General features: G+C 38.8%; 3 protein-coding genes across 9 annotated transcripts; 2 read left to right on the top strand and 1 right to left on the bottom strand.

Moving 5' to 3' along the window:
• Positions 1 to 1,069: 1,069 nt before the first annotated feature.
• On the top strand, positions 1,070 to 20,837 carry LOC102609999 (uncharacterized). Of its 7 annotated transcripts, XR_369216.4 has the most exons (7): positions 16,042 to 16,191; positions 17,005 to 17,331; positions 17,935 to 18,586; positions 18,671 to 18,870; positions 18,953 to 19,197; positions 19,371 to 20,274; positions 20,388 to 20,837. XR_369216.4 is itself a non-coding variant. In XM_052444618.1 (6 exons), exons 2-6 carry the CDS (start codon positions 17,063 to 17,065, stop codon positions 20,153 to 20,155), a joined length of 2,151 nt encoding a protein of 716 aa, XP_052300578.1. In that variant the 5' UTR covers positions 1,070 to 1,286; positions 17,005 to 17,062; the 3' UTR covers positions 20,156 to 20,837. The 7 variants fall into 7 exon arrangements, 6 of the variants coding, with proteins under 6 accessions (XP_052300578.1, XP_006464995.1, XP_024952976.1 ...); XM_052444618.1 differs by lacking the exon at positions 16,042 to 16,191 and adding an exon at positions 1,070 to 1,286 and having other exon boundaries at positions 19,371 to 20,837; XM_006464932.3 differs by having other exon boundaries at positions 15,971 to 16,124; positions 19,371 to 20,837.
• LOC112496205 (uncharacterized) lies at positions 2,492 to 3,531 on the bottom strand. Its single transcript, XM_052431380.1, has 2 exons — positions 2,613 to 3,531; positions 2,492 to 2,529 (listed from the first exon to the last, which is right to left on the bottom strand). The coding sequence occupies exons 1-2, from the start codon at positions 3,529 to 3,531 to the stop codon at positions 2,492 to 2,494; spliced, it is 957 nt and encodes a 318-aa protein (XP_052287340.1).
• Positions 20,838 to 22,395: 1,558 nt separating the features above from the next.
• LOC102611607 (photosystem I reaction center subunit N, chloroplastic) lies at positions 22,396 to 23,340 on the top strand. Its single transcript, XM_006464935.3, has 3 exons — positions 22,396 to 22,859; positions 22,948 to 23,073; positions 23,167 to 23,340. Exons 1-3 carry the CDS (start codon positions 22,563 to 22,565, stop codon positions 23,254 to 23,256), a joined length of 513 nt encoding a protein of 170 aa, XP_006464998.1. The 5' UTR covers positions 22,396 to 22,562; the 3' UTR covers positions 23,257 to 23,340.
• Positions 23,341 to 23,433: the final 93 nt, after the last annotated feature.

The following is a 23,433-nucleotide window of genomic DNA, read 5'->3' as shown; positions in this document are numbered from 1 at the left end:
ATTCATGCTTTTATCTGAAAAATAATGTATCGTGGCATGTATTTTTTTTTTATAAAAAAAAAAATAAACATGAGAACTCCTGAACCTTTCTTTCATATGTATTAACTTCGTTCGATAAAAATTTGAGTATTTTGAATTTTGAATTTTGAAATTAGAAATGGTTGCTTTATTCTCATCTGATACGCTGCAAAAATGCCTTGAAAATGGGCAATGTTATGTGACCAAGCCAGTGACTCGCAATATGAAAAAACGCAGGCATGATCTGCTTCAAATGAGTGTGTGTGCGTGTTTTAAGAATCAATAGATGAAGTCTGGTCGGTTTTAATCCGTTTTATTGCTGTAAACAAATTCACTCAAACGTTCGATCAACTCAACTGAGCCAACCATGCCTAACAAAATAGGCCTTTTTTGTTTTTATTTTTTATTTTTTATTTTTTTGGAAGGTAAATATGCCTTATTGAAAATAAAAATAAATTCGAATTTTATTTTCTCAAATACCTATAGTTTAATTTACAGAATAGAAACACATATATAAAAATGAAGCATCTTCCCATAAATTTTTTTATCCTAAAAAATGTGTATTTTTAAAATTTTATTTATAAAATACATACAAATCCTAAAATTTTTAATTATTTTCTTCTTATCTATTTTCATTACTTTAAACTACTATAATTTTCTCAAAAAAATATTTTTATTTAAGTTTTTAATTGAAATTTCATTTAAAAATAAAAATGAATTAAATATTACATTTGATTGTTTAGGTAATTTCAGTTAAAAGGGAATTTAATAATTTAGAGATGGCAAAGTAATTCAGACCCAGCCTGAACTTGGATAAACTCAAATGATCCTTGCTGGGTTCAACCCGTACTGCATTTAAATAATATGTCAATCCGGTATTATTTTTTTGAACCTAGACACATTCGGGTTCGGCTCCGGATTCAGCTAAACCCGGACCTGCATATATTTATTTTTCATATAAATATAAGAAATAAAAATTTAATGGAAAAAGAATAAATAAACCCTAATTTACACTTTTGGCTTTTAGCTCAACACAGCCGCGACATTTCTTCTCCTTTTCATTTGCCAAATTCATCAATTTAAATCATCATCATCATCAAATCGTCATCAATCATCATCATCATCATCAAAATTGTCATCAATCATCATCAAAGGCTTGAATTCTCAGTAACTCTTGAACTCATTCACGGTCACGGCCGGCGGAAGACGATCACACACACGAAGTGAGGAATTGGGATTCATGGACATAGACGAAACAATGACTAGTGGTACAAATTCACTGGATTTTCGTTCTCCATCGCTATTTGTGTTCTATTTTGATATTAATTTAGCTTTTGCTTCATGATGACAAGCTGACAATCACAAAATTTGAGTTTTGTTTTGCAGTTTTGCTTCATTGTTTTGTTATATTCTTTAATCAAATTCTTCAATGTGATTTAAATATTACTCTTATGTTGTGTTTACTTGTTGGAGTGGGAGTGAGAAGTGTGAATTCCTCCCACTCCAACGTTTACTTACTTAAAATGGGGAGGGATTGGGAGTCCTATTCCGTGGGCTCCACTCATTTTTAGAGTGGGGAGTGAGAGTGGGACTCCCATTGGGAGAGGTGGGAGTGGGATTCCCACTCCCACCTCTCCCATTTCTACCTTTTTTTTTATTTTATGTTTTATAATTAATAAAATAAAATAAATAATATTATATTTATTTAAATAATAATATTATATTTAACTAAATAATAATTTACATTGATTCTAAGTTAAAATTATTTTAAAATAATATTATTATATTAATAGAGAATTAATAAATATAATATTATTATATTTATTTTAAAAATAATAGTACTATATTTATTTAATAATAATAATAAATATTTTATTCTAAGAAAATATTAATTTTGTACTAAATAATATTATATTATTATTTTATATAATAATATTAAATAAAATAAAATAACACCTTTTTCTTGTGGCATTTGATCTGCAAATAAGGCTTTTTGCAAGCACTGCGGAAAGGTTCTTTGTCTTTCAACAGTTCTTTGAAAAACTGTTTTTGCTCGCAAAGTTTGTCAAGGCAGGTTTTGGCAAGCTGGAAGATTTTGCCAAGGGAGATGTTGTCTAGGGAAAGATTGGATGCTGTAAGTTGTCTCTGGATGTCAGGTTGGAGTTCTTCGGGGAGGGAAGCCAGAAAGACATGCTTTAATGTCGGCTCATTGAATCCATTAAGCTTATAGAACAGCAGGGACATTCGCTTATAATGGAAGTCAAGATCCTTAGCATTGAGGGAGCAGCATTTCATGTTGAGGTAGTCTCGTCTGGCAGCTTCAAAGACTGCAGAAGGGTCGCCAAGGAATTGATCATGAAGTACAGCAAGAGCACTTGAAACTTCTGGAAGGTCAACAAACTGTAACTGGCGATATTGTCCTAACGAATCAAACCAATCTCTTAGAGCACCCGTAAAACGAGTAGCAAATTCTCTAAGGACTGATTGAGTTGTTGCTCCTGTTCTTAGCATCTGCAGGTCAATCCAGGCAGACATTTCATTGAGTCGGTCACGCCATTTATGAGATGGAAGATCATCAAATGTGAACCATGGACCATTTGACGATTTTTGACTAGGTGGATTGGGCTGGGCTGGAGAAGGTTGGTTTGTGGCAGAAGATTCAGGCATTTCGTCTTCAACTTCGGAGGGAATATCAACATATGGTTCTGTATGAGAGGTTTGGCCTTGATCAGGTTGAGCCATCAGGATTTTGGTAATATCAGCATAGGACTTTTCAGAGTCACTGGTGGATGCTGAAGATTCTGTGTCAGTCTCAGTATGGCTGTCAGAAACAGCTAGATTGGAATCAGAAGTGTGGTCATCCGTGGTAGAAGAGTGGGCGACTGTGTGAGCAGTAAATTGGTTCAAGGGTTCTTTATCTTTTGATTGGGTAGGGACTGATAAAGGAGCTGGTGGTGATGTCGGTGTAAAAGTAGGAGATGGTTGGCCAGGGATGGTCAGAGAGGAAGGATGAAGAGGGGGAGGTCGAGGCTGCGGTCTAGGTTTGGGTTTAGGTTTAGGTGGCGGTGGCAAAGGATTGTCTCTGAAAAGAGTATGAGTCATGCCAAATAACTTGGAAGGGTCATATTGTTTAATAGGAGAGAGCATAGAGGCAAAAGGATGGTAAGTTGGACCGATAGAAGGAATAAGAGGTGAACTGGTGAAAAGGGTAGGTCTCTGTTTTTCAGATTCAATCTGAGCAAGTTCAGCTTTTAATCGCCTGATTTCCCTTTCTTTTTGGTCAAATTCGGGACCATTGTATCTGTGGGCTAGCATGGCTCGTAACTCTGAATCGAGTTGGCCAATTCTGGACTGGAGATTTTGGTGGATCTGCTGCATCTGTGCAGAGATGGAGTCAACCTTTGTCTCAAGCTGTTCAGTTCGTAAACTGATTTTGTCAACTTTGGATGGTTGAGCTGGTCGTTTGGAAGATTGGGTTGAGGGTCCTGGTACGGAGGGGCCAGGTTCATCCATTGTTGGTTGGGGAAACTGGTGGAGGTGTTGGCTCAGAGGAAGAAAATCTTCCCATGGATCTTGTGAGTCTTGATAAAGGAAGTCAGTGTAGTCTGGTCGTTCTTCTTTGATGATGATGCCAGTGGACTTAGGTTTAGATATAGCAGATGGAGTGGGTATCATGAGAAGGTCATGTTGTGGACCTAAGGAGGTGTGAGAGATATCTTTAAGTGGCGGAGGTTGGTGGTTTAATTGGCAAAGGTAATTGTGCAGGACGTCTTGTATGTCATTTTCAATCACAGCTATATGTGGTGCTTTTTGCAAGCACTGCGGAAAGGTTCTTTGTCTTTCAACAGTTCTTTGAAAAACTGTTTTTGCTCGCAAAGTTTGTCAAGGCAGGTTTTGGCAAGCTGGAAGATTTTGCCAAGGGAGATGTTGTCTAGGGAAAGATATCCTTATTTGCAGATCAAATGCCACAAGAAAAAGGATTGTGATTGCAGTTCAAAGAAAAAACGGCATTTTCGGAAATTCAAAACTCCAGACTTTTCATCCAAACCTCGCAGATCCCGAAAGCCCTACCGGTTCTTCAGAAAGAAATCTTCCTCCTCCAGAGAATTCAAACGAAAGCAATCAAGCAGATGTTTCATCTGCAAGAGAAAAGGCCACTATGCCAAAGATTGTCCCAACAAAAGAGAAAAGGCCATCCGGTTGGTTGAACATCTTCAAGCAACCACAGACTACTCTCCTGCCAAAAATGAATTGGAATTCTATTTCTCTGAACAAGATGAACCCAACGATGAAACAGTGTTCGCACTACAAAATTCCTCTGACTCAGATAGTGACCAGTCTCAAGTGATTTTCCACCAACAGTTACTCTCCCTTGATACTACAGTTCCTATCCCATCCATCAAACTCCAGATCTTGCCCTCAAAATTCCAAAGGCCCATTCCAGCAATTGGTCTTATAGATACTGGTGCCCAACGAAGCATGTTGAACCCCCATATTCTTCCACCAGAATATTGGACCCAGTCTGAAGAACATTTCAAAGCTGTCAATGGCAAACTCTTCACCACCTCTTTGATTACCAAAAAATCCATTGGTATTCAAATCTTCCCAAATTGTGTCATTTGGACCAAGGTTATTGGTTCCACTCTTCCTAATAAGGATATCTTATTAGGATTTGACATCCTTCACCAAATCAAACACCTCCAAATCATTCCCACTGGAATCCGAGTCAAGTCCATGTTCAAACCATTCACAAACATTCTGAAACTCTACAATTTGTCTGAAACTCCCCAGTCTTACCAGGATATTTCAACCAAACTTTTGAGTTTCTGTCCAGAGTCCCATTCTGAGTTCACCCATCCAAATCCATTGTGGAAAAATAAGTCTTTCTTCATTAAGTTACCCTTCAAACTCAATGAAGACATTAACCCAACTAAAGCTACCCATCCAGGAATGAGTCCTTCTGACTTACTCCTAGCCCAACAAGAATGTTCACAATTGTTAGCCCAAGGTTTAATTGAGCCCACAAGTTCCCAATGGGCTTGCCAAGCCTTTTATGTTGAAAAACATTCTGAAATTGTCCGAGGAAAGAAACGCCTAGTCATTGATTATCAGCCCCTCAACATGTTTTTACAAGATGACAAGTTTCCATTACCCCGCAGACAAAGCATGTTTACTTTTCTCAAAAATGCCCAGATCTTTTCCAAATTTGATTTAAAATCTGGTTTTTGGCAACTCGGCATTGAACCCTCCGAACGTTACAAAACCGCTTTTTGTATTCCCAATGCCCATTTCCAATGGACCGTCCTACCCTTTGGCCTCAAAACTGCCCCCTCCATTTTCCAAAAATCCATGGTCCAAATCTTCCAGCCCATTTTGCATCATGCATTGATTTACATTGACGATATTTTGCTTTTTTCAGGATCGCATGAAGAACATCGCAACCTATTGTCCCAATTCTATGATATTATCCAAAGTCATGGAATCATGTTATCGGCCAAGAAAAGCACCATTGCTACAGATAATATTGAATTCCTTGGTATGATCATTAAAGATGGACACTACCAGCCAGGAAAGCACATTGCCTAAGAATTGCTTCACTTTCCAGATCAGCAACTTTCCAAAAGGCAAATCCAACAGTTTCTCGGCATTATCAATTACATCCGTGATTTCCTCCCACATGTGGACCATCACACTCATCATCTCTCGGCTTTATTGAAAAAGCAGCCCCCAGAGTGGAATGCTGACCACACACGTGCTGTCACTACTCTCAAGCAGATTGCGCAAAATCCGCCTCCTTTAAAGTTGCTTACTGATGGCAAGCGCATATTACAGACAGACGCAAGTGATGAATCATGGGGTGCCATCCTCCTCGAAGAACTCAATGACAAGGAACACTTTATCGCTTACGCTAGTGGACATTTTTCTGAAACACAGAAGCACTACCATAGCGTGTTTAAAGAAATCTTAGCGGTAAAGAATGGCATCAAAAAGTTTGAGTATCATCTGATTGGACACCATTTTCTCATCCGAATGGACAGCTCAGCCTTCCCCAATATCTTTCATTTCAAAGGTAAAACTGTTCCCGAAAAAATGTTACTCAGATTAAAAGATTGGTTTTCCAAATATGACTTTTCAGTCAAGCATATAAAGGGATCCCAGAACCTCATCCCTGATATGCTCTCCAGACTCTCTAAACCACAAGACCCTCTCACCCTGTTTTCCACCACCTACCATTTTCCAATTATCTCCATGGCTACCTCACTACCCCCAGAAGCTCTCACCAAGAAAACTTTTCCCTTCAACAAAACCTTCTCTTCTGTTTTTGATATCCAAGAATTTGCAAGAAAAGCTCTCTTTCGCTTTTTCATGAAAGCCTACCTTGTCACCGACCCTTTTCCTTTTTCCACTTTCCACCCAGAAAATCTGTTCCTTACAGGTTTAACCCTTGATCCGACCAGAGACACCACTGAAGACGTATTATGGTACACCTGGTGCCTAACAGTCCTTTATGCCACCAAGTTAGTCCTCCCCATTTCTCCCACTCTGGACCACCTCCTTAATCCAGATAACGCCACCTCTCTTACCTGGACCCTACTTGAATGGTTCTCCCCCATCCCATGGTGGAGAAAGAAACTGCAACAACTGTCCGAAATTTACAACCTTGACCGTATGCCTGCCCCTGAAGCACAAATGTTCACATCAGTTTTTATTATTCACAGGCCATACTTCCAACATCCAGACACCCATCTCTTTTGGACTCAAGATCAGGTATATGAATGGTTCACTGCACCACATATAGCTGTGATTGAAAATGACATACAAGACGTCCTGCACAATTACCTTTGCCAATTAAACCACCAACCTCCGCCACTTAAAGATATCTCTCACACCTCCTTAGTGTGATACCACCAACCTTATCTGGTTTATTGAAAGCAACCTCTGATACCAGTTATGGTGAAGTAGATGAGAACGATGAGAACATCATACAAGCCAGTGGTGGTGTGGGATTTGAGATTGGTGATGGAATCTCAGATTTGCAATGCTTTGCAATCCATGTGAGTTCTTTTCGGTAGATGGGTAATGGAGCCGGTGGAGGTGGAGGATCTGATGGTGGCTTAGGGTCATAGTGGTGACATGGGACAGGAGGTTTTTTCTTTTTGGGTTTCTTTTTCCTTGTGGTTGCGTAATCATCGTCTTCTTCCCAATCATCCCAGCAGGGACAATTTGGGTCACACATGCCGGAACCAGGGGCATCCCATAGGAAATGGCCATTGTGCTTGGCTGGATAAACAGGGTAGCCTTGAGAATTAAACCCTGTAATGGGCAGATCTTCCTGCGCTGTCTGAACAGCTGTGATCATTGAAGAATAGGTAAAGGAGAGCCTAGGAGGCTCTTGTGGAGCACTGGGAGGTGGTTTAAAAGTCATTCTGACTGTTCCATCATGTCGTCTTTCAAACATGCCTTCAGAGGTCTGAATTGGAGCTGTATTGTTGTGGAACTGTTCATAGTTGGAGATCCATTCAAGAGGCATAAGCTTGATGAGCTCATGACGGGGAATTTGTCGGGGAATCTGGATGATTGTCGGGATCTGGTCAGATTCTGCTAACACCATGAGGGTGTCAGAGTGGTGTTCTGGAGCGGGTAGATCTAAGGCATGATTTTGAAGCCTGTAGACCAGTTGGTGATGTAAAGTGGCAATTTTTGCAGAAGAAATTTGTTCAGCACCTTGAATCTGAACTTGGACTTTCAAGGTTGTGGGCAAATTTGGATCTTGGAGAGAAAGATTGAAATTAGGATAGAAAGTGAGTAAAACACTTCCTGCATGAAGGGTTGTGAGGACAGTACCGATAACAGCATCTTGGTACTGTTTAAACCGGGTATCAAGCATAGCAAGTCGAGCGGTAACCGGTAATCCTTTTCTCCCATGAAGGGTAAGGATTAATCTGATGCCGCCAAGATGGAGATGAGTATAACCTTCTCGTTTCCAGTTGGAGAGCAACTCGGAGGGAATCTCCAGAGTGACATATTGCTCAGCAGAGGTGGCTTGAAGAGCACACTGATCCAGGCGGGAAGACTGGATGTATTCTTTAGGGTGAGGGCGTCTGGTAGAGATAAGGGTGCGGATACTGCGGGTAAAGGAGCTAGGTCGTTTATACAACTGATAAGGGCTGAGGAGAGGGTAAGAAGATTCACTGATTTGGGCGGATTCAGGGATGTAGGAGTATTCTACAAGATTTTCAATTTTATTAGTAGTATGAGAAGTGCAAGATTTCGGTAAAGAAAGAGTGGAAGAAAGAGTAACAGGAGGTGAAGAGGAAGTGGATGCCATGAAGGAGAAGTTCTCTCTGCGCCTGAAGTTCTAGAGATCAAAATAGAAAAAGCCTTAAATTATACCATTTTGGTCAAGAAAACGTGAATTTAGAAAACATGAAATTTTCAAGGATGGGTATGGCTCTGATACCAGTGGGAATGATTTGGAGGTGTTTGATTTGGTGAAGGATGTCAAATCCTAATAAGATATCCTTATTAGGAAGAGTGGAACCAATAACCTTGGTCCAAATGACACAATTTGGGAAGATTTGAATACCAATGGATTTTTTGGTAATCAAAGAGGTGGTGAAGAGTTTGCCATTGACAGCTTTGAAATGTTCTTCAGACTGGGTCCAATATTCTGGTGGAAGAATATGGGGGTTCAACATGCTTCGTTGGGCACCAGTATCTATAAGACCAATTGCTGGAATGGGCCTTTGGAATTTTGAGGGCAAGATCTGGAGTTTGATGGATGGGATAGGAACTGTAGTATCAAGGGAGAGTAACTGTTGGTGGAAAATCACTTGAGACTGGTCACTATCTGAGTCAGAGGAATTTTGTAGTGCGAACACTGTTTCATCGTTGGGTTCATCTTGTTCAGAGAAATAGAATTCCAATTCATCTTTGGCAGGAGAGTAGTCTGTGGTTGCTTGAAGATGTTCAACCAACCGGATGGCCTTTTCTCTTTTGTTGGGACAATCTTTGGCATAGTGGCCTTTTCTCTTGCAGATGAAACATCTGCTTGATTGCTTTCGTTTGAATTCTCTGGAGGAGGAAGATTTCTTTCTGAAGAACCGGTAGGGCTTTCGGGATCTGCGAGGTTTGGATGAAAAGTCTGGAGTTTTGAATTTCCGAAAATGCCGTTTTTTCTTTGAACTGCAATCGCAATCCTTTTTCTTGTGGCATTTGATCTGTAAATAAGGCTTTTTGCAAGCACTGCGGAAAGGTTCTTTGTCTTTCAACAGTTCTTTGAAAAACTGTTTTTGCTCGCAAAGTTTGTCAAGGCAGGTTTTGGCAAGCTGGAAGATTTTGCCAAGGGAGATGTTGTCTAGGGAAAGATTGGATGCTGTAAGTTGTCTCTGGATGTCAGGTTGGAGTTCTTCGGGGAGGGAAGCCAGAAAGACATGCTTTAATGTCGGCTCATTAAATCCATTAAGCTTATAGAACAGCAGGGACATTCGCTTATAATGGAAGTCAAGATCCTTAGCATTGAGGGAGCAGCATTTCATGTTGAGGTAGTCTCGTCTGGCAGCTTCAAAGACTGCAGAAGGGTCGCCAAGGAATTGATCATGAAGTACAGCAAGAGCACTTGAAACTTCTGGAAGGTCAACAAACTGTAACTGGCGATATTGTCCTAACGAATCAAACCAATCTCTTAGAGCACCCGTAAAACGAGTAGCAAATTCTCTAAGGACTGATTGAGTTGTTGCTCCTGTTCTTAGCATCTGCAGGTCAATCCAGGCAGACATTTCATTGAGTCGGTCACGCCATTTATGAGATGGAAGATCATCAAATGTGAACCATGGACCATTTGACGATTTTTGACTAGGTGGATTGGGCTGGGCTGGAGAAGGTTGGTTTGTGGCAGAAGATTCAGGCATTTCGTCTTCAACTTCGGAGGGAATATCAACATATGGTTCTGTATGAGAGGTTTGGCCTTGATCAGGTTGAGCCATCAGGATTTTGGTAATATCAGCATAGGACTTTTCAGAGTCACTGGTGGATGCTGAAGATTCTGAGTCGGTTTCGGTATGGCTATCTGAAACAGCTAGATTTGAATCAGAAGTTGGATCGTCAGTAGATGAATGGATGACTGCGTGAGCAGTAAATTGGTTCATGGGTTCTTTATCTTTTGATTGGGCAGGGACTGATAAAGGAGCTGGTGGTGAGGTCGGTGTAAAAGTAGGAGATGGTTGGCCAGGGATGGTCAGAGAGGAAGGATGAAGAGGGGGAGGTCGAGGCTGCGGTCTAGGTTTGGGTTTAGGTTTAGGTGGCGGTGGCAAAGGATTGTCTCTGAAAAGAGTATGAGTCATGCCAAATAACTTGGAAGGGTCATATTGTTTAATAGGAGAGAGCATAGAGGCAAAAGGATGGTAAGTTGGACCGATAGAAGGAATAAGAGGTGAACTGGTGAAAAGGGTAGGTCTCTGTTTTTCAGATTCAATCTGAGCAAGTTCAGCTTTTAATCGCCTGATTTCCCTTTCTTTTTGGTCAAATTCGGGACCATTGTATCTGTGGGCTAGCATGGCTCGTAACTCTGAATCGAGTTGGCCAATTCTGGACTGGAGATTTTGGTGGATCTGCTGCATCTGTGCAGAGATGGAGTCAACCTTTGTCTCAAGCTGTTCAGTTCGTAAACTGATTTTCTCAACTTTGGAATTGATATTGACCAAAGTATCATTCTGTGCTCTAGCATTTTGGGTTTGCCAGTTGAGGACTGATTCAAAAGGTTTGGGAGGTTCTAGGTGGCCAGATGAGGTAATTGGTGAAGGGACAAAGGGTTTGGACACAACATTTCGTTGAGAATCTGTGTGGGTGTCTAAAGAAGGAAAAGAGGAAGAATAGTCGGATGAAGTAAGAAGACTCACAAGATCCATGGGAAGATTTTCTTCCTCTGAGCCAACACCTCCACCAGTTTCCCCAACCAACAATGGATGAACCTGGCCCCTCCGTACCAGGACCCTCAACCCAATCTTCCAAACGACCAGCTCAACCATCCAAAGTTGACAAAGCCACCCAAACTTCCCCTAAGTATACTCCGCAGTGTACTCCCAGAGACTATAATTGCCCTTATCCACCATGCCGTGGTCCCTCCTGTAAGCATCCAAAGCTCTCCAAAACTTTCTTCCAAAAGCATCCTCACTCTGGTGATACGGACCCAGATGAGACCGAAAGCTCATCCGAAGACGAGTACATGAATCTCCGCTCTCCATAAAGTTGTTTGTCTTGTTGCTTTCAATAAAGTAGTTTGTCTTGTTGTCATAATAATGTTTCGCTTTACGTTTGCATAATTATTAAAGTTTGCTTTTACTTTAATACTTTTGTCCAAGTCATGCTTTAATTATTAAAGCACTTTTGTCTTTTGTAATAATTAAAGTTGTGCAATTATGTAAAAGATAGGGGTCCTGTCCTATCTTCTCAAGAATCCTCCTCTATATAAAGGATTCTCCCCTTGCTTGTAAGATATAGAAGTTTGAAAGAAATAAACTCGTGTTTTTCTCTTACACCATGAATCCCTAAAACTCTTCTCTCTCTCTGCAAATGAAGCTCTAAGAAAGAAAAAGAATAAAGAATTAAATTTGTTCATTTTGAAAACCTAAGGAAGTATGCTCTGCACTTGCCTTTTCTAAGGATCCTGTGCATCAGAAAACTTTTGATCATTTCTTATCTGGTTTGGTACCCTGTTTTAGACTAAAGGAAAGTCTGTTTTGGGTTGTATAACCTGAGAAAAATGTTTTAAAGGTTTTTGATTACAGAGGTATATCGGCTGGAAACCCGATCTTGCGGACTACTGGTCCAAAAACCTAAGGAAGTATGCTCTGCACTTGCCTTTTCTAAGGATCCTGTGCATCAGAAAACTTTTGATCATTTCTTATCTGGTTTGGTACCCTGTTTTTCAGATTCAATTTGAGCAAGTTCAGCTTTTAATCGCCTGATTTCCCTTTCTTTTTGGTCAAATTCGGGACCATTGTATCTGTGGGCTAGCATGGCTCGTAACTCTGAATCGAGTTGGCCAATTCTGGACTGGAGATTTTGGTGGATCTGCTGCATCTGTGCAGAGATGGAGTCAACCTTTGTCTCAAGCTGTTCAGTTCGTAAACTGATTTTCTCAACTTTGGAATTGATATTGACCAAAGTATCATTCTGTGCTCTAGCATTTTGGGTTTGCCAGTTGAGGACTGATTCAAAAGGTTTGGGAGATTCTAGGTGGCCAGTGGAGGTAATAGGTGAAGGGATAAAGGGTTTGGACACAACATTTCGGTGGGAATCTGTGTGGGTGTCTAAAGAAGGAAAAGAGGAAGAATAGTCGGATGAAGTAGATGAGAACATCATACAAGCCAGTGGTGGTGTGGGATTTGAGATTGGTGATGGAATCTCAGATTTGCAATGCTTTGCAATCCATGTGAGTTCTTTTCGGTAGATGGGTAATGGAGCCGGTGGAGGTGGAGGATCTGATGGTGGCTTAGGGTCATAGTGGTGACATGGGACAGGAGGTTTTTTCTTTTTGGGTTTCTTTTTCCTTGTGGTTGCGTAATCATCGTCTTCTTCCCAATCATCCCAGCAGGGACAATTTGGGTCACACATGCCGGAACCAGGGGCATCCCATAGGAAATGGCCATTGTGCTTGGCTGGATAAACAGGGTAGCCTTGAGAATTAAACCCTGTAATGGGCAGATCTTCCTGCGCTGTCTGAACAGCTGTGATCATTGAAGAATAGGTAAAGGAGAGCCTAGGAGGCTCTTGTGGAGCACTGGGAGGTGGTTTAAAAGTCATTCTGACTGTTCCATCATGTCGTCTTTCAAACATGCCTTCAGAGGTCTGAATTGGAGCTGTATTGTTGTGGAACTGTTCATAGTTGGAGATCCATTCAAGAGGCATAAGCTTGATGAGCTCATGACGGGGAATTTGTCGGGGAATCTGGATGATTGTCGGGATCTGGTCAGATTCTGCTAACACCATGAGGGTGTCAGAGTGGTGTTCTGGAGCGGGTAGATCTAAGGCATGATTTTGAAGCCTGTAGACCAGTCTGATACCAGCTATGGTGATGTAAAGTGGCAATTTTTGCAGAAGAAATTTGTTCAGCACCTTGAATCTGAACTTGGACTTTCAAGGTTGTGGGCAAATTTGGATCTTGGAGAGAAAGATTGAAATTAGGATAGAAAGTGAGTAAAACACTTCCTGCATGAAGGGTTGTGAGGACAGTACCGATAACAGCATCTTGGTACTGTTTAAACCGGGTATCAAGCATAGCAAGTCGAGCGGTAACCGGTAATCCTTTTCTCCCATGAAGGGTAAGGATTAATCTGATGCCGCCAAGATGGAGATGAGTATAACCTTCTCGTTTCCAGTTGGAGAGCAACTCGGAGGGAATCTCCAGAGTGACATATTGCTCAGCAGAGGTGGCTTGAAGAGCACACTGATCCAGGCGGGAAGACTGGATGTATTCTTTAGGGTGAGGGCGTCTGGTAGAGATAAGGGTGCGGATACTGCGGGTAAAGGAGCTAGGTCGTTTATACAACTGATAAGGGCTGAGGAGAGGGTAAGAAGATTCACTGATTTGGGCGGATTCAGGGATGTAGGAGTATTCTACAAGATTTTCAATTTTATTAGTAGTATGAGAAGTGCAAGATTTCGGTAAAGAAAGAGTGGAAGAAAGAGTAACAGGAGGTGAAGAGGAAGTGGATGCCATGAAGGAGAAGTTCTCTCTGCGCCTGAAGTTCTAGAGATCAAAATAGAAAAAGCCTTAAATTATACCATTTTGGTCAAGAAAACGTGAATTTAGAAAACATGAAATTTTCAAGGATGGGTATGGCTCTGATACCAGTTATGGTGAAGTACGTGGCGTTGTTATACCAGAACTACAACAGTTAAAACTGTTCTTTGGACCAGTAGTCCGCAAGATCGGGTTTCCAGCCGATATACCTCTGTAATAAAAAACCTTTAAAACATTTTTCTCAGGTTATACAACCCAAAACAGACTTTCCTTATCTCTACCAGACTACACTGACTTCCTTTACCAAGACTCACAAGATCCATGGGAAGATTTTCTTCCTCTGAGCCAACACCTCCACCAGTTTCCCCAACCAACAATGGATGAACCTGGCCCCTCCGTACCAGGACCCTCAACCCAATCTTCCAAACGACCAGCTCAACCATCCAAAGTTGACAAAGCCACCCAAACTTCCCCTAAGTATACTCCGCAGTGTACTCCCAGAGACTATAATTGCCCTTATCCACCATGCCGTGGTCCCTCCTGTAAGCATCCAAAGCTCTCCAAAACTTTCTTCCAAAAGCATCCTCACTCTGGTGATACGGACCCAGATGAGACCGAAAGCTCATCCGAAGACGAGTACATGAATCTCCGCTCTCCATAAAGTTGTTTGTCTTGTTGCTTTCAATAAAGTAGTTTGTCTTGTTGTCATAATGATGTTTCGCTTTACGTTTGCATAATTATTAAAGTTTGCTTTTACTTTAATACTTTTGTCCAAGTCATGCTTTAATTATTAAAGCACTTTTGTCTTTTGTAATAATTAAAGTTGTGCAATTATGTAAAAGATAGGGGTCCTGTCCTATCTTCTCAAGAATCCTCCTCTATATAAAGGATTCTCCCCTTGCTTGTAAGATATAGAAGTTTGAAAGAAATAAACTCGTGTTTTTCTCTTACACCATGAATCCCTAAAACTCTTCTCTCTCTCTGCAAATGAAGCTCTAAGAAAGAAAAGGAATAAAGAATTAAATTTGTTCATTTTGAAAACCTAAGGAAGTATGCTCTGCACTTGCCTTTTCTAAGGATCCTGTGCATCAGAAAACTTTTGATCATTTTTTATCTGGTTTGGTACCCTGTTTTAGACTAAAGGAAAGTCTGTTTTGGGTTGTATAACCTGAGAAAAATGTTTTAAAGGTTTTTGATTACAGAGGTATATCGGCTGGAAACCCGATCTTGCGGACTACTGGTCCAAAGAACAGTTTTAACTGTTGTAGTTCTGGTATAACAACGCCACGTACTTCACCATAACTGATACCAGTTATGGTGAAGTACGTGGCGTTGTTATACCAGAACTACAACAGTTAAGAACACTGTTCTTTGGACCAGTAGTCCGCAAGATCGGGTTTCCAGCCGATATACTTTCGCAAAACTTTTAAAACATTTTTCTCGGGTTATACAACCCAAAACAGACTTTCCTTTAGTCTAAAACAGGGTACCAAACCAGATAAGAAATGATCAAAAGTTTTCTGATGCACAGGATCCTTAGAAAAGGCAAGTGCAGAGCATACTTCCTTAGGTTTTCAAAATGAACAAATTTAATTCTTTATTCTTTTTCTTTCTTAGGACTTCATTTGCAGAGAGAGAGAAGAGTTTTAGGGATGGAAGTTTGTAAGAAAAATTTACAAATATAATAAAATAAATATTATTCATTAAATATATTTTTTATTAATTTTATAATTAAAAATTATAATTCTTTAAATAAGGATAAAATTGTAATTAGAAACTATTTACTCCCAATCTAAGATAAAGTAAACACATAAATTGGATTCTGATCTCCATTCCATGCTTCCATTCCAGTGTAAGTAAACAACCTATTCCCACTCCACACTCCCAATCTTAGGATTCCCACTCTCAAAGATTCCCAATCCAATTCAAAAAGTAAACGCTACCTTATTTTCATGTTGAAGCAATCGGTGATGGAAAAAAGTTGCAAGTTGAACACTGACAGTGCCCTTAGTGCCCTACCTCTGTTTTTCCATTTGGAAACAAGCCTTAAAGTGGTGCTCATCCGGGTTCAAAATCCGGGTTTCAGAAACCCGAATTTTTCGGATTGAACTTGGACAAACCTGGACACGGACACGGACCCGGATTTTGCGGATAAGGAATTTTGAGGGTTGTACTACAAAAAAAGTTGCACGACATGGGGCTTATGGAAATTGGGCTTCAATTCTGACCCAACAAAGGCCTAATTTTTTTGAATGGGCAACCTGGACTTCACTATTTATGTCAAAAAAGAAATGCATGCCAATTCAAAATTAGAATTTTTAGGGCAAAGGAAAATTTATCATCAAACTGAAAACAGAGACAGGTTAGAACTAGTGTGATAGCTGAAAAACATTAGAGGCCAAGTCCCCTTATATGTTACGCGGCTACAGGCATGCGTGATGCCTCTACTCTCACCGCTACTCTAATCTTTATTTATTTTTGTTTTTATTTCTTTTTTTATTTTGTTTATCTGGGCTCATATTGCCCAACTTATGCTTTAGAATTTCAGTTTATTGAATTGTAAGTTTGTAAAATATTATATTTTTCCATTAATTTAGAATGAGTTATATATTTATCTCTATTGGGTTTATTGAATACGGTTATATATTTATCTCTATTGGGTTTAATGTGTAAGTTGCATATATTAACATGATAATGGGGAATGGACTTGACTCTTTAAGTGTCTGAACTTGAGGTTTGCTTCTTGTGGTTGTTTGTAATGACCTTTTAATGAAACTCCCAAAATTGGTCTGGCCTTGTATTTTTTGGTTCTCAGATAATAAATTAGCATGAATATTTACCATACATACCTATCTCTATTTGCCCGTTGAGGTTGGTATTTGGACTATGAGTGTAAATTGGACCAACCCTTGTGCTGTTTCCGCAAAGGTTAAGTAGGGTTAAAGAAATGCATTAATAATTTCGAGGACGTTACAGGTGTGGTTTGTTAATATGATTCTGGTCGGTTTGGTTATTCCTTTCTCTTTTTGTAACATGAGCTAATTACTTGATGAACTTTGTTTTTCTTTTCTATAAATATTTCTGGAAATGAAAATTTTTTGGAGGAAAATGAATGTCTTTATAGTTGGTTAGTACCCTGATTAAGTGTGAGTTGATATAGTTGTGTATACCACATCTGTGTGGTGTGGTATATTAAAATAGATTGTCTTTTGATTTTTTGGTTTGTGTGTGAAAATTTGCAGATATGAATCTAAATGTAAAGCTGGTTCTATAATACATTAACAAGAGGAGATAGAGGAGATGGATATAGTTGAATCCTTATTTGATATTCAAGTGCAAGATCCGCCAGAGGAGGATTTCTCTTCTATTGATTTGACATGGACCAAGTTTGGCACGGCTGAGCACCATGACGAAGTAGCACTAATTCCTTATGCACGAGTTGATTCGTTTATTATTGGAGAGTGCTCTAATGTAGAGTGCCCAACAAGGTTTCATATTGAGAGGGGAAGGAAAAGATCAAGGGGAAGCTTGAAAGAGTATAAGGACGATGAATATTTGGAATACAGGCTGTAAGTATCGTATTTGTAAAACGCACCGGTTACATTCCTATATTTAAAGAATACCATATTTCAATGCTGGAAGATGCATAAATTTTTTTCTCCCCCTCTCTATTTTCTGGGATTCGTAACTGTTCCAGTAGACATACCATAAATTGAGAAGTTTGAAGTGTTAGCATCTTTGCTCTGTATGTCACTTCAAAGTAGGTGGCATGACAACTTGGTAGAAACTTTGATTTTTGTTCACCATTTCTTGTTCATTTTTTCCACCAAAACATCTGAATGTGGCCTTCATTTTTAGTTAAGAGATTATCGACCATATATATGGTGTCAATTTTCACTGCTTTTGAGACTAAGAGTATAACTGGAATTTAGCAGCTTATAATGGATGAAAACACATTTAATTTAACCTTGCATTGTAACTCTCATTTTTTGTTGAAAATAGACCATGTGAGTACCTAAAAGTAGATGGATGTTAGTACACATGCTCAACAATTATTAATCCCTCAATTTAATATTTTCTGACATTTTTGTATTGGTGTTCATTTGGTCCTGAAAATTAGTACACACGCTCAACAAGTTTTAATCCCTTGATATTTTTGTATTATCTTTTAGGTATTGGTGCTCTTTTGGTCCTGAAAATTATGGGGAAGGTGGTGGTGTGTTACCTAGTCGAAAATATCGACTAAATACCCGAAATCGTGCTGCCCGACCTCAGTCCATGCGGGGCTGTACGTGCCATTTTGTAGTGAAGAGGCTGTATGCTCGTCCATCACTAGCACTCCTTATTTATAATGACAGGCGTCATGTCAACAAGTCAGGTTTTATCTGCCATGGGCCCCTTGACAGAGATGCTATTGGCCCTGGAGCCAAGAAAATTCCATATATTTGTAATGAAATTCAACAGCAAACTATGTCTATGATCTATCTTGGCATTCCTGAAGAGAGTGTGTTAGAGAAACACATTGAGGGAATTCAAAGATATTGTGGTTCTGATGCAAAAGTCAATAGCCTTGCTTCTCAGTATGTCCAAAAGCTTGGGATGATTATTAGGAGGTCTACCCATGAGTTGGATCTAGATGATCAAGCTAGCATACGATTGTGGGTTGATCGCAATAAGAAATCCATATTCTTTTATCAGGATTCATCGGAAACTGATCCTTTCATTCTTGGGATTCAAACAGAATGGCAGTTGCAACAGATGATCCGTTTTGGCCATCGCAGTCTCATTGCGGCTGATTCAACATTTGGCATAAAGCGACTTAAGGTATGCAATTTCTTACGTGGATATATGGTTAGCTTCAGAAGAATTTAGGTGGATGTTTAGTCCATGTTCTGTCTAATTTTGCAGTATCCTTTGTGCACACTTCTCGTTTTCGATTCAAGACAACACGCACTGCCAGTCGCATGGGTTGTCACACGTAGCTCTGCGAAGCCTGATGTGACTAAGTGGATGAAATCTCTGCTTGATCGAGGTCGGAGCATTGAACCTGGATGGAAAATCAGCGGGTTTCTGATTGATGATGCAGCAGCAGAGATTGATCCCATAAGGTAAGTCTTTTGCCATGGATTTCATTATGAATTGAGATTGTGCAATTTTCCATGCTCATGCTTGGTTTCACTTCTGTTTTAGGGAAATATTTTGTTGTCCTGTCCTGTTTTCCCTATGGCGTGTTCGTAGATCATGGCTGAGAAATATTGTTAAAAAATGCACCAATATCAAAATTCAGCGGGAAATTTTCAAGCGTCTAGGAAATATATTGTATAGCATATGGGATGGAGCTGATCCTTTTGTTAACTTGGAAGTATTAATTCAGGATTTTGTTGATCAAACTGCCTTTATAGAATATTTCAAGGCCTCCTGGATGCCTAAGCTTGGTTAGATCTCTCTCTCTCTCTCTCTCTCTCTCTCTCTCTCTCTTCCACACACACACTCACTCACAGATATAAACAGCTGTCTCACATGGGTATATGCTTTCTCATCTTGTTGAAATCGTCTTATACTTTACTATTTTTAATAGAAAATATTGCTATGTTTATCTTTTGAACAGCGATGTGGCTGTCAACTATGAGAGCTCTTCCACTTGCAAGTCAGGAGGCATCTGGTGCCATAGAGGCCTATCATGTGAAGCTGAAAACCAAATTGTTCGATGATTCACATCTTGGTGCACTCCAGAGAGTTGACTGGTTAGTACACAAGTTGACAACTGAGTTGCATTCTAGCTACTGGCTTGATCGATATGCAGATGAAAGTGATTCTTTCCAAAATGTTAAGGATGAATATATTGCATCTACATCATGGCATCGCGCAATGCAAATTCCCAATTCTGCTGTTACCTTGGATGATAAAGAGCATCTCTTTGCCAGGGTCTCAAGCCAGAAAGACAGCAGTCTGACACATCTAGTGTGGAATCCTGGATCAGAATTTGCTTTTTGTGATTGTGCATGGTCAATGCAAGGAAATATTTGCAAGCATGTCGTCAAAGTCAATATGATATGTGGAAACAATGAAGGATATCAGCCTTCCATGTCTTTTCAGTCACTTAGAGAGGTACTGATGAACTTGTGGAGAAAACCGATGGATGACTCAGTTGAGCTAGATCTGTCGGTTGCCTGGACCCACAACATGCTTGATCAAATTAAACAACTTGTTGAATTGAGCAGTTCAGATGATATAGGTGCGGTGGTTAATAATCTGCCTTTGAAATGGGTTTCCAAGAAAGGCAGGACATCTGTTGGTATACCATCATCAACTCTGGCTCTTCCTTCGAGTTCTAAGAGCTCCACTGTACATAAAAAGAACCGAAAACGAAAAAGATTATCAAGATTAAGATGATTGCGTAGCTGGAAGCTAAAGAACTGCTTCATAGATAACTTTGACATCTGATAATTGGATTTTGCTGATAGCATTATTTGATTTTGGCTCCAGCTTAGACCAGCTTAACTCGTTTCCTGGTAGAGCTTTAATCTCTCAATTTTTTGTTTTCTTGATTAGAATATACCAGACAACCACCAAAGATATATATTGATAAATGATATGGTTTCTTAATGGTTTGAAAAATGTAAAGATGCTATTGAAGAAATTGAAGACGCATCTAGGAATATGCTTTCTTGCATATTCATCTTTGGGCAAGTTCCTGTGTAGAGGCATCATCGAAAAGGTAGCAATCGAGATCTCCTCCACACTTTTAGATGGCTTTTACGAGCATTTAACTTTTCTTGTGCTCCCGTTCCCTGTGTTTATTTCTTTTGGCTATTCTTTCTTTCTCATCTGGAAAGCTCACAAATAGGAGTATGGGCAGAATTCATCTTATAATTGATCATTATATGATTATCATTTTGGAAAGGATTTGCGTACAGGATGTATATAAACATTTGAGATGATAATAGAATAATTTTTCATACATGCAGACCATTGTTCAGTGGAATTTCTTCTAATGTATTTGAAACATGTTAAAGTGTTATGGTCCATGTTCCATCAAAGGCATTGGAGAGGTAGGGTTTGAAATTTTTATAAACAGATATTTTTTTGTGTCATTAGGTTAATGTAGCTCATGTACTAAACAGATAATACAGTATATTGTATACTGTTTTTCATGTTGAGGTCATCGTGATAGGGTTTGAATCCTTGATCCCTCTAAGTGGATCGATCATGTACCAATTGCTTGAAGCCATTTTTATATGTTTCCTGTAATGTGACTTGAAATCAACCCGTTAACCCAAATTATCACTTTTTTTTCTTTTTCTTTTTCTTTTTTTGTTGGGCCATTTTGGTCAATTACAAGAGTTAAGTTTTCTCATGTTGTTTTTATGGGTTAATTTTGGGTTATCCCCATAAATTATTGTAAATTTTAATTTATCCTTCATTTTTAATTTTTTACTAGGAAGATAAAAGAATTTTCATTAGTGGCAGCTTTGGAAGGTATTTTAACAATTGTCATTTTATGAGCGTAAAATCCAAAATTAAGTGCTTTTATACCTCAGGCCTCAGCAATGGCATGCCATAATACTGTTTGAGTAATAAAAGAGCAAATTTAATATCAAGTTGATAAGAAATTTAATTTGTGGTTTCGTTTCCATGCGCGGGTGAATAAAACTGGATAAGCTCTTAGGATGCAATAATAACAAATAATATGAATAATGCGCTTTTTGAGATAAATACTGTAAGTAAATTGATGAATGAAATCAGTGTTTGGACGACTAGGCCTAATAACTCTTCAATCTTTATATTTTAAAAAATATCTCAACACAGTCTTAGCGTTAAATATGTTACAACTTTATTATTACTTTTTTCTTTCTTTTTACAATAACATCATTGCAATAATCTTCCTACCTTCTTGAGAATATTAAAAAAAAAGAAAATAATATTAATTTATCAAATTAGCATTAAAATAACATAAAAATTTATGGAAATTTTTATGTTATTATTTTACTTGGAGGATTAATTTTGGTAAAATTATTTTTTATATAATAACTATTAGTAAAATTGTTTCAAGGATATTAAACATTACTTTAAGTTAGTACATAAATTATTAGCAAGATTGTCATACGAGTATAAAAAATAGTAGTTCTCTCATATTGATATTTATTGGTTAATTTGCTAACTAAAATTTTTGTAGATAAATTAATTACGGCCAAGAATATTATTGTAAAAGAAAAGAAAAAGAAAAGATAAGAACGTAACTTATTTAATTATAAAGATATTTTGAGGTATTTTTTAAAATATAAAGATTAAATAGAGTGAAAATATAGAGAATAAATACAAATTGTTGAATGAAATTTTATGTTGTTGAATGAAAATTTTTCTTGAACCACGTATAAGTTAATCATGTTGTGCCAAGGGACTTGTATAAAAATAATTTACAGAAGAATTTGTAGGTAGTATTACACTAAACATATAACAAAAATGTTGAGGTGAGATTACTGTAATCCGTATTCAGTTTCTGCCCTTCTGGCAAGAAGATACTGAAGACAAACTCTGATTCGAAAGTGGGCCAGAATTTGACGCTCACCACAAGACTTCCAAGTGCACAAAGTGGCATTGAAGTGCAAAGTTTACCAATAGGAGTGAGGCAATCTCACCTTATCCACACTCCCACCACAATCTTCTATCACAATTCATCATCAAATCTCCATCATTTATCCACAACTCACAAACACAAAAGCAAATTAAGCCACCATTTTGTTCTCAACTTCGTGAACTTTGTAAAACAAAAAAAAAAATTTGCGCTGCAGCAGGAGCGATGGCAGCCATGAACTCTAGTGTACTCGCATGCAACTATGCCATTTCAGGCAGTGCTGGATCATCTGAGCTCAATGCAAAGATTGTTTCGGTTTCAACCCCGGCTGTGCATGGCCACAAAATGCCTGTGATCAGAGCTCAACAAGTTGATGTTTCAAAAGAATCAAGAGGAACTGATGGAAGGAGAGCTGCCATGGCTCTTCTAGCAGTTACCCTTTTCACCACAGCTACTGCTGCTGCTTCTTCTGCTAATGCTGGGGTCATCGATGAATACCTTGAGAGAAGCAAAGCCAACAAGGTTAATTTAATTTGTTTACTTAAAAATATTGAATGATCATCAATTTCTAGTAAGTTGATTCTCAACAATGAATGGATTTTTTTTCCAGGAATTGAATGACCAGAAGAGATTGGCAACAAGTGGTGCAAACTTTGCCAGAGCATACACTGTTCAATTTGGCACATGCAAGTTCCCTGAGAACTTCACAGGCTGCCAAGATCTTGCCAAGCAAAAGGTTTTTATCAGATTCAAACTCTATCCCTTCATTCGTTTGGTGTTGATTTGTGTTGAGTAATTTTATTTTATTTTCAATTTTATTTTTTTGCAGAAAGTGCCATTCATCTCGGATGATTTGGAATTGGAGTGCAAAGGGAAAGATAAATACAAGTGTGGTTCCAATGTTTTCTGGAAATGGTGAAGTGGGACAACTGATCTCTTTAAACATTTTATTTTACCCTCCCATGTATCTAAGTTTCCATTGAAGAAGCTTTACTTGTGCTTATTTGTGTGTTATATTTTTCTGCTCAGTATCTTTTTATATCCTCATCATGTTTTTGCCTTTTTGGAAGAAAATTGGGGTTAGTTATGTAAGCAA

Source organism: Citrus sinensis, chromosome 7 (genome assembly GCF_022201045.2).
Source record: "Citrus sinensis cultivar Valencia sweet orange chromosome 7, DVS_A1.0, whole genome shotgun sequence".
NCBI classification, from domain to species: domain Eukaryota; kingdom Viridiplantae; phylum Streptophyta; class Magnoliopsida; order Sapindales; family Rutaceae; genus Citrus; species Citrus sinensis.
This window is presented reverse-complemented; position numbering and strand designations above follow the sequence as displayed.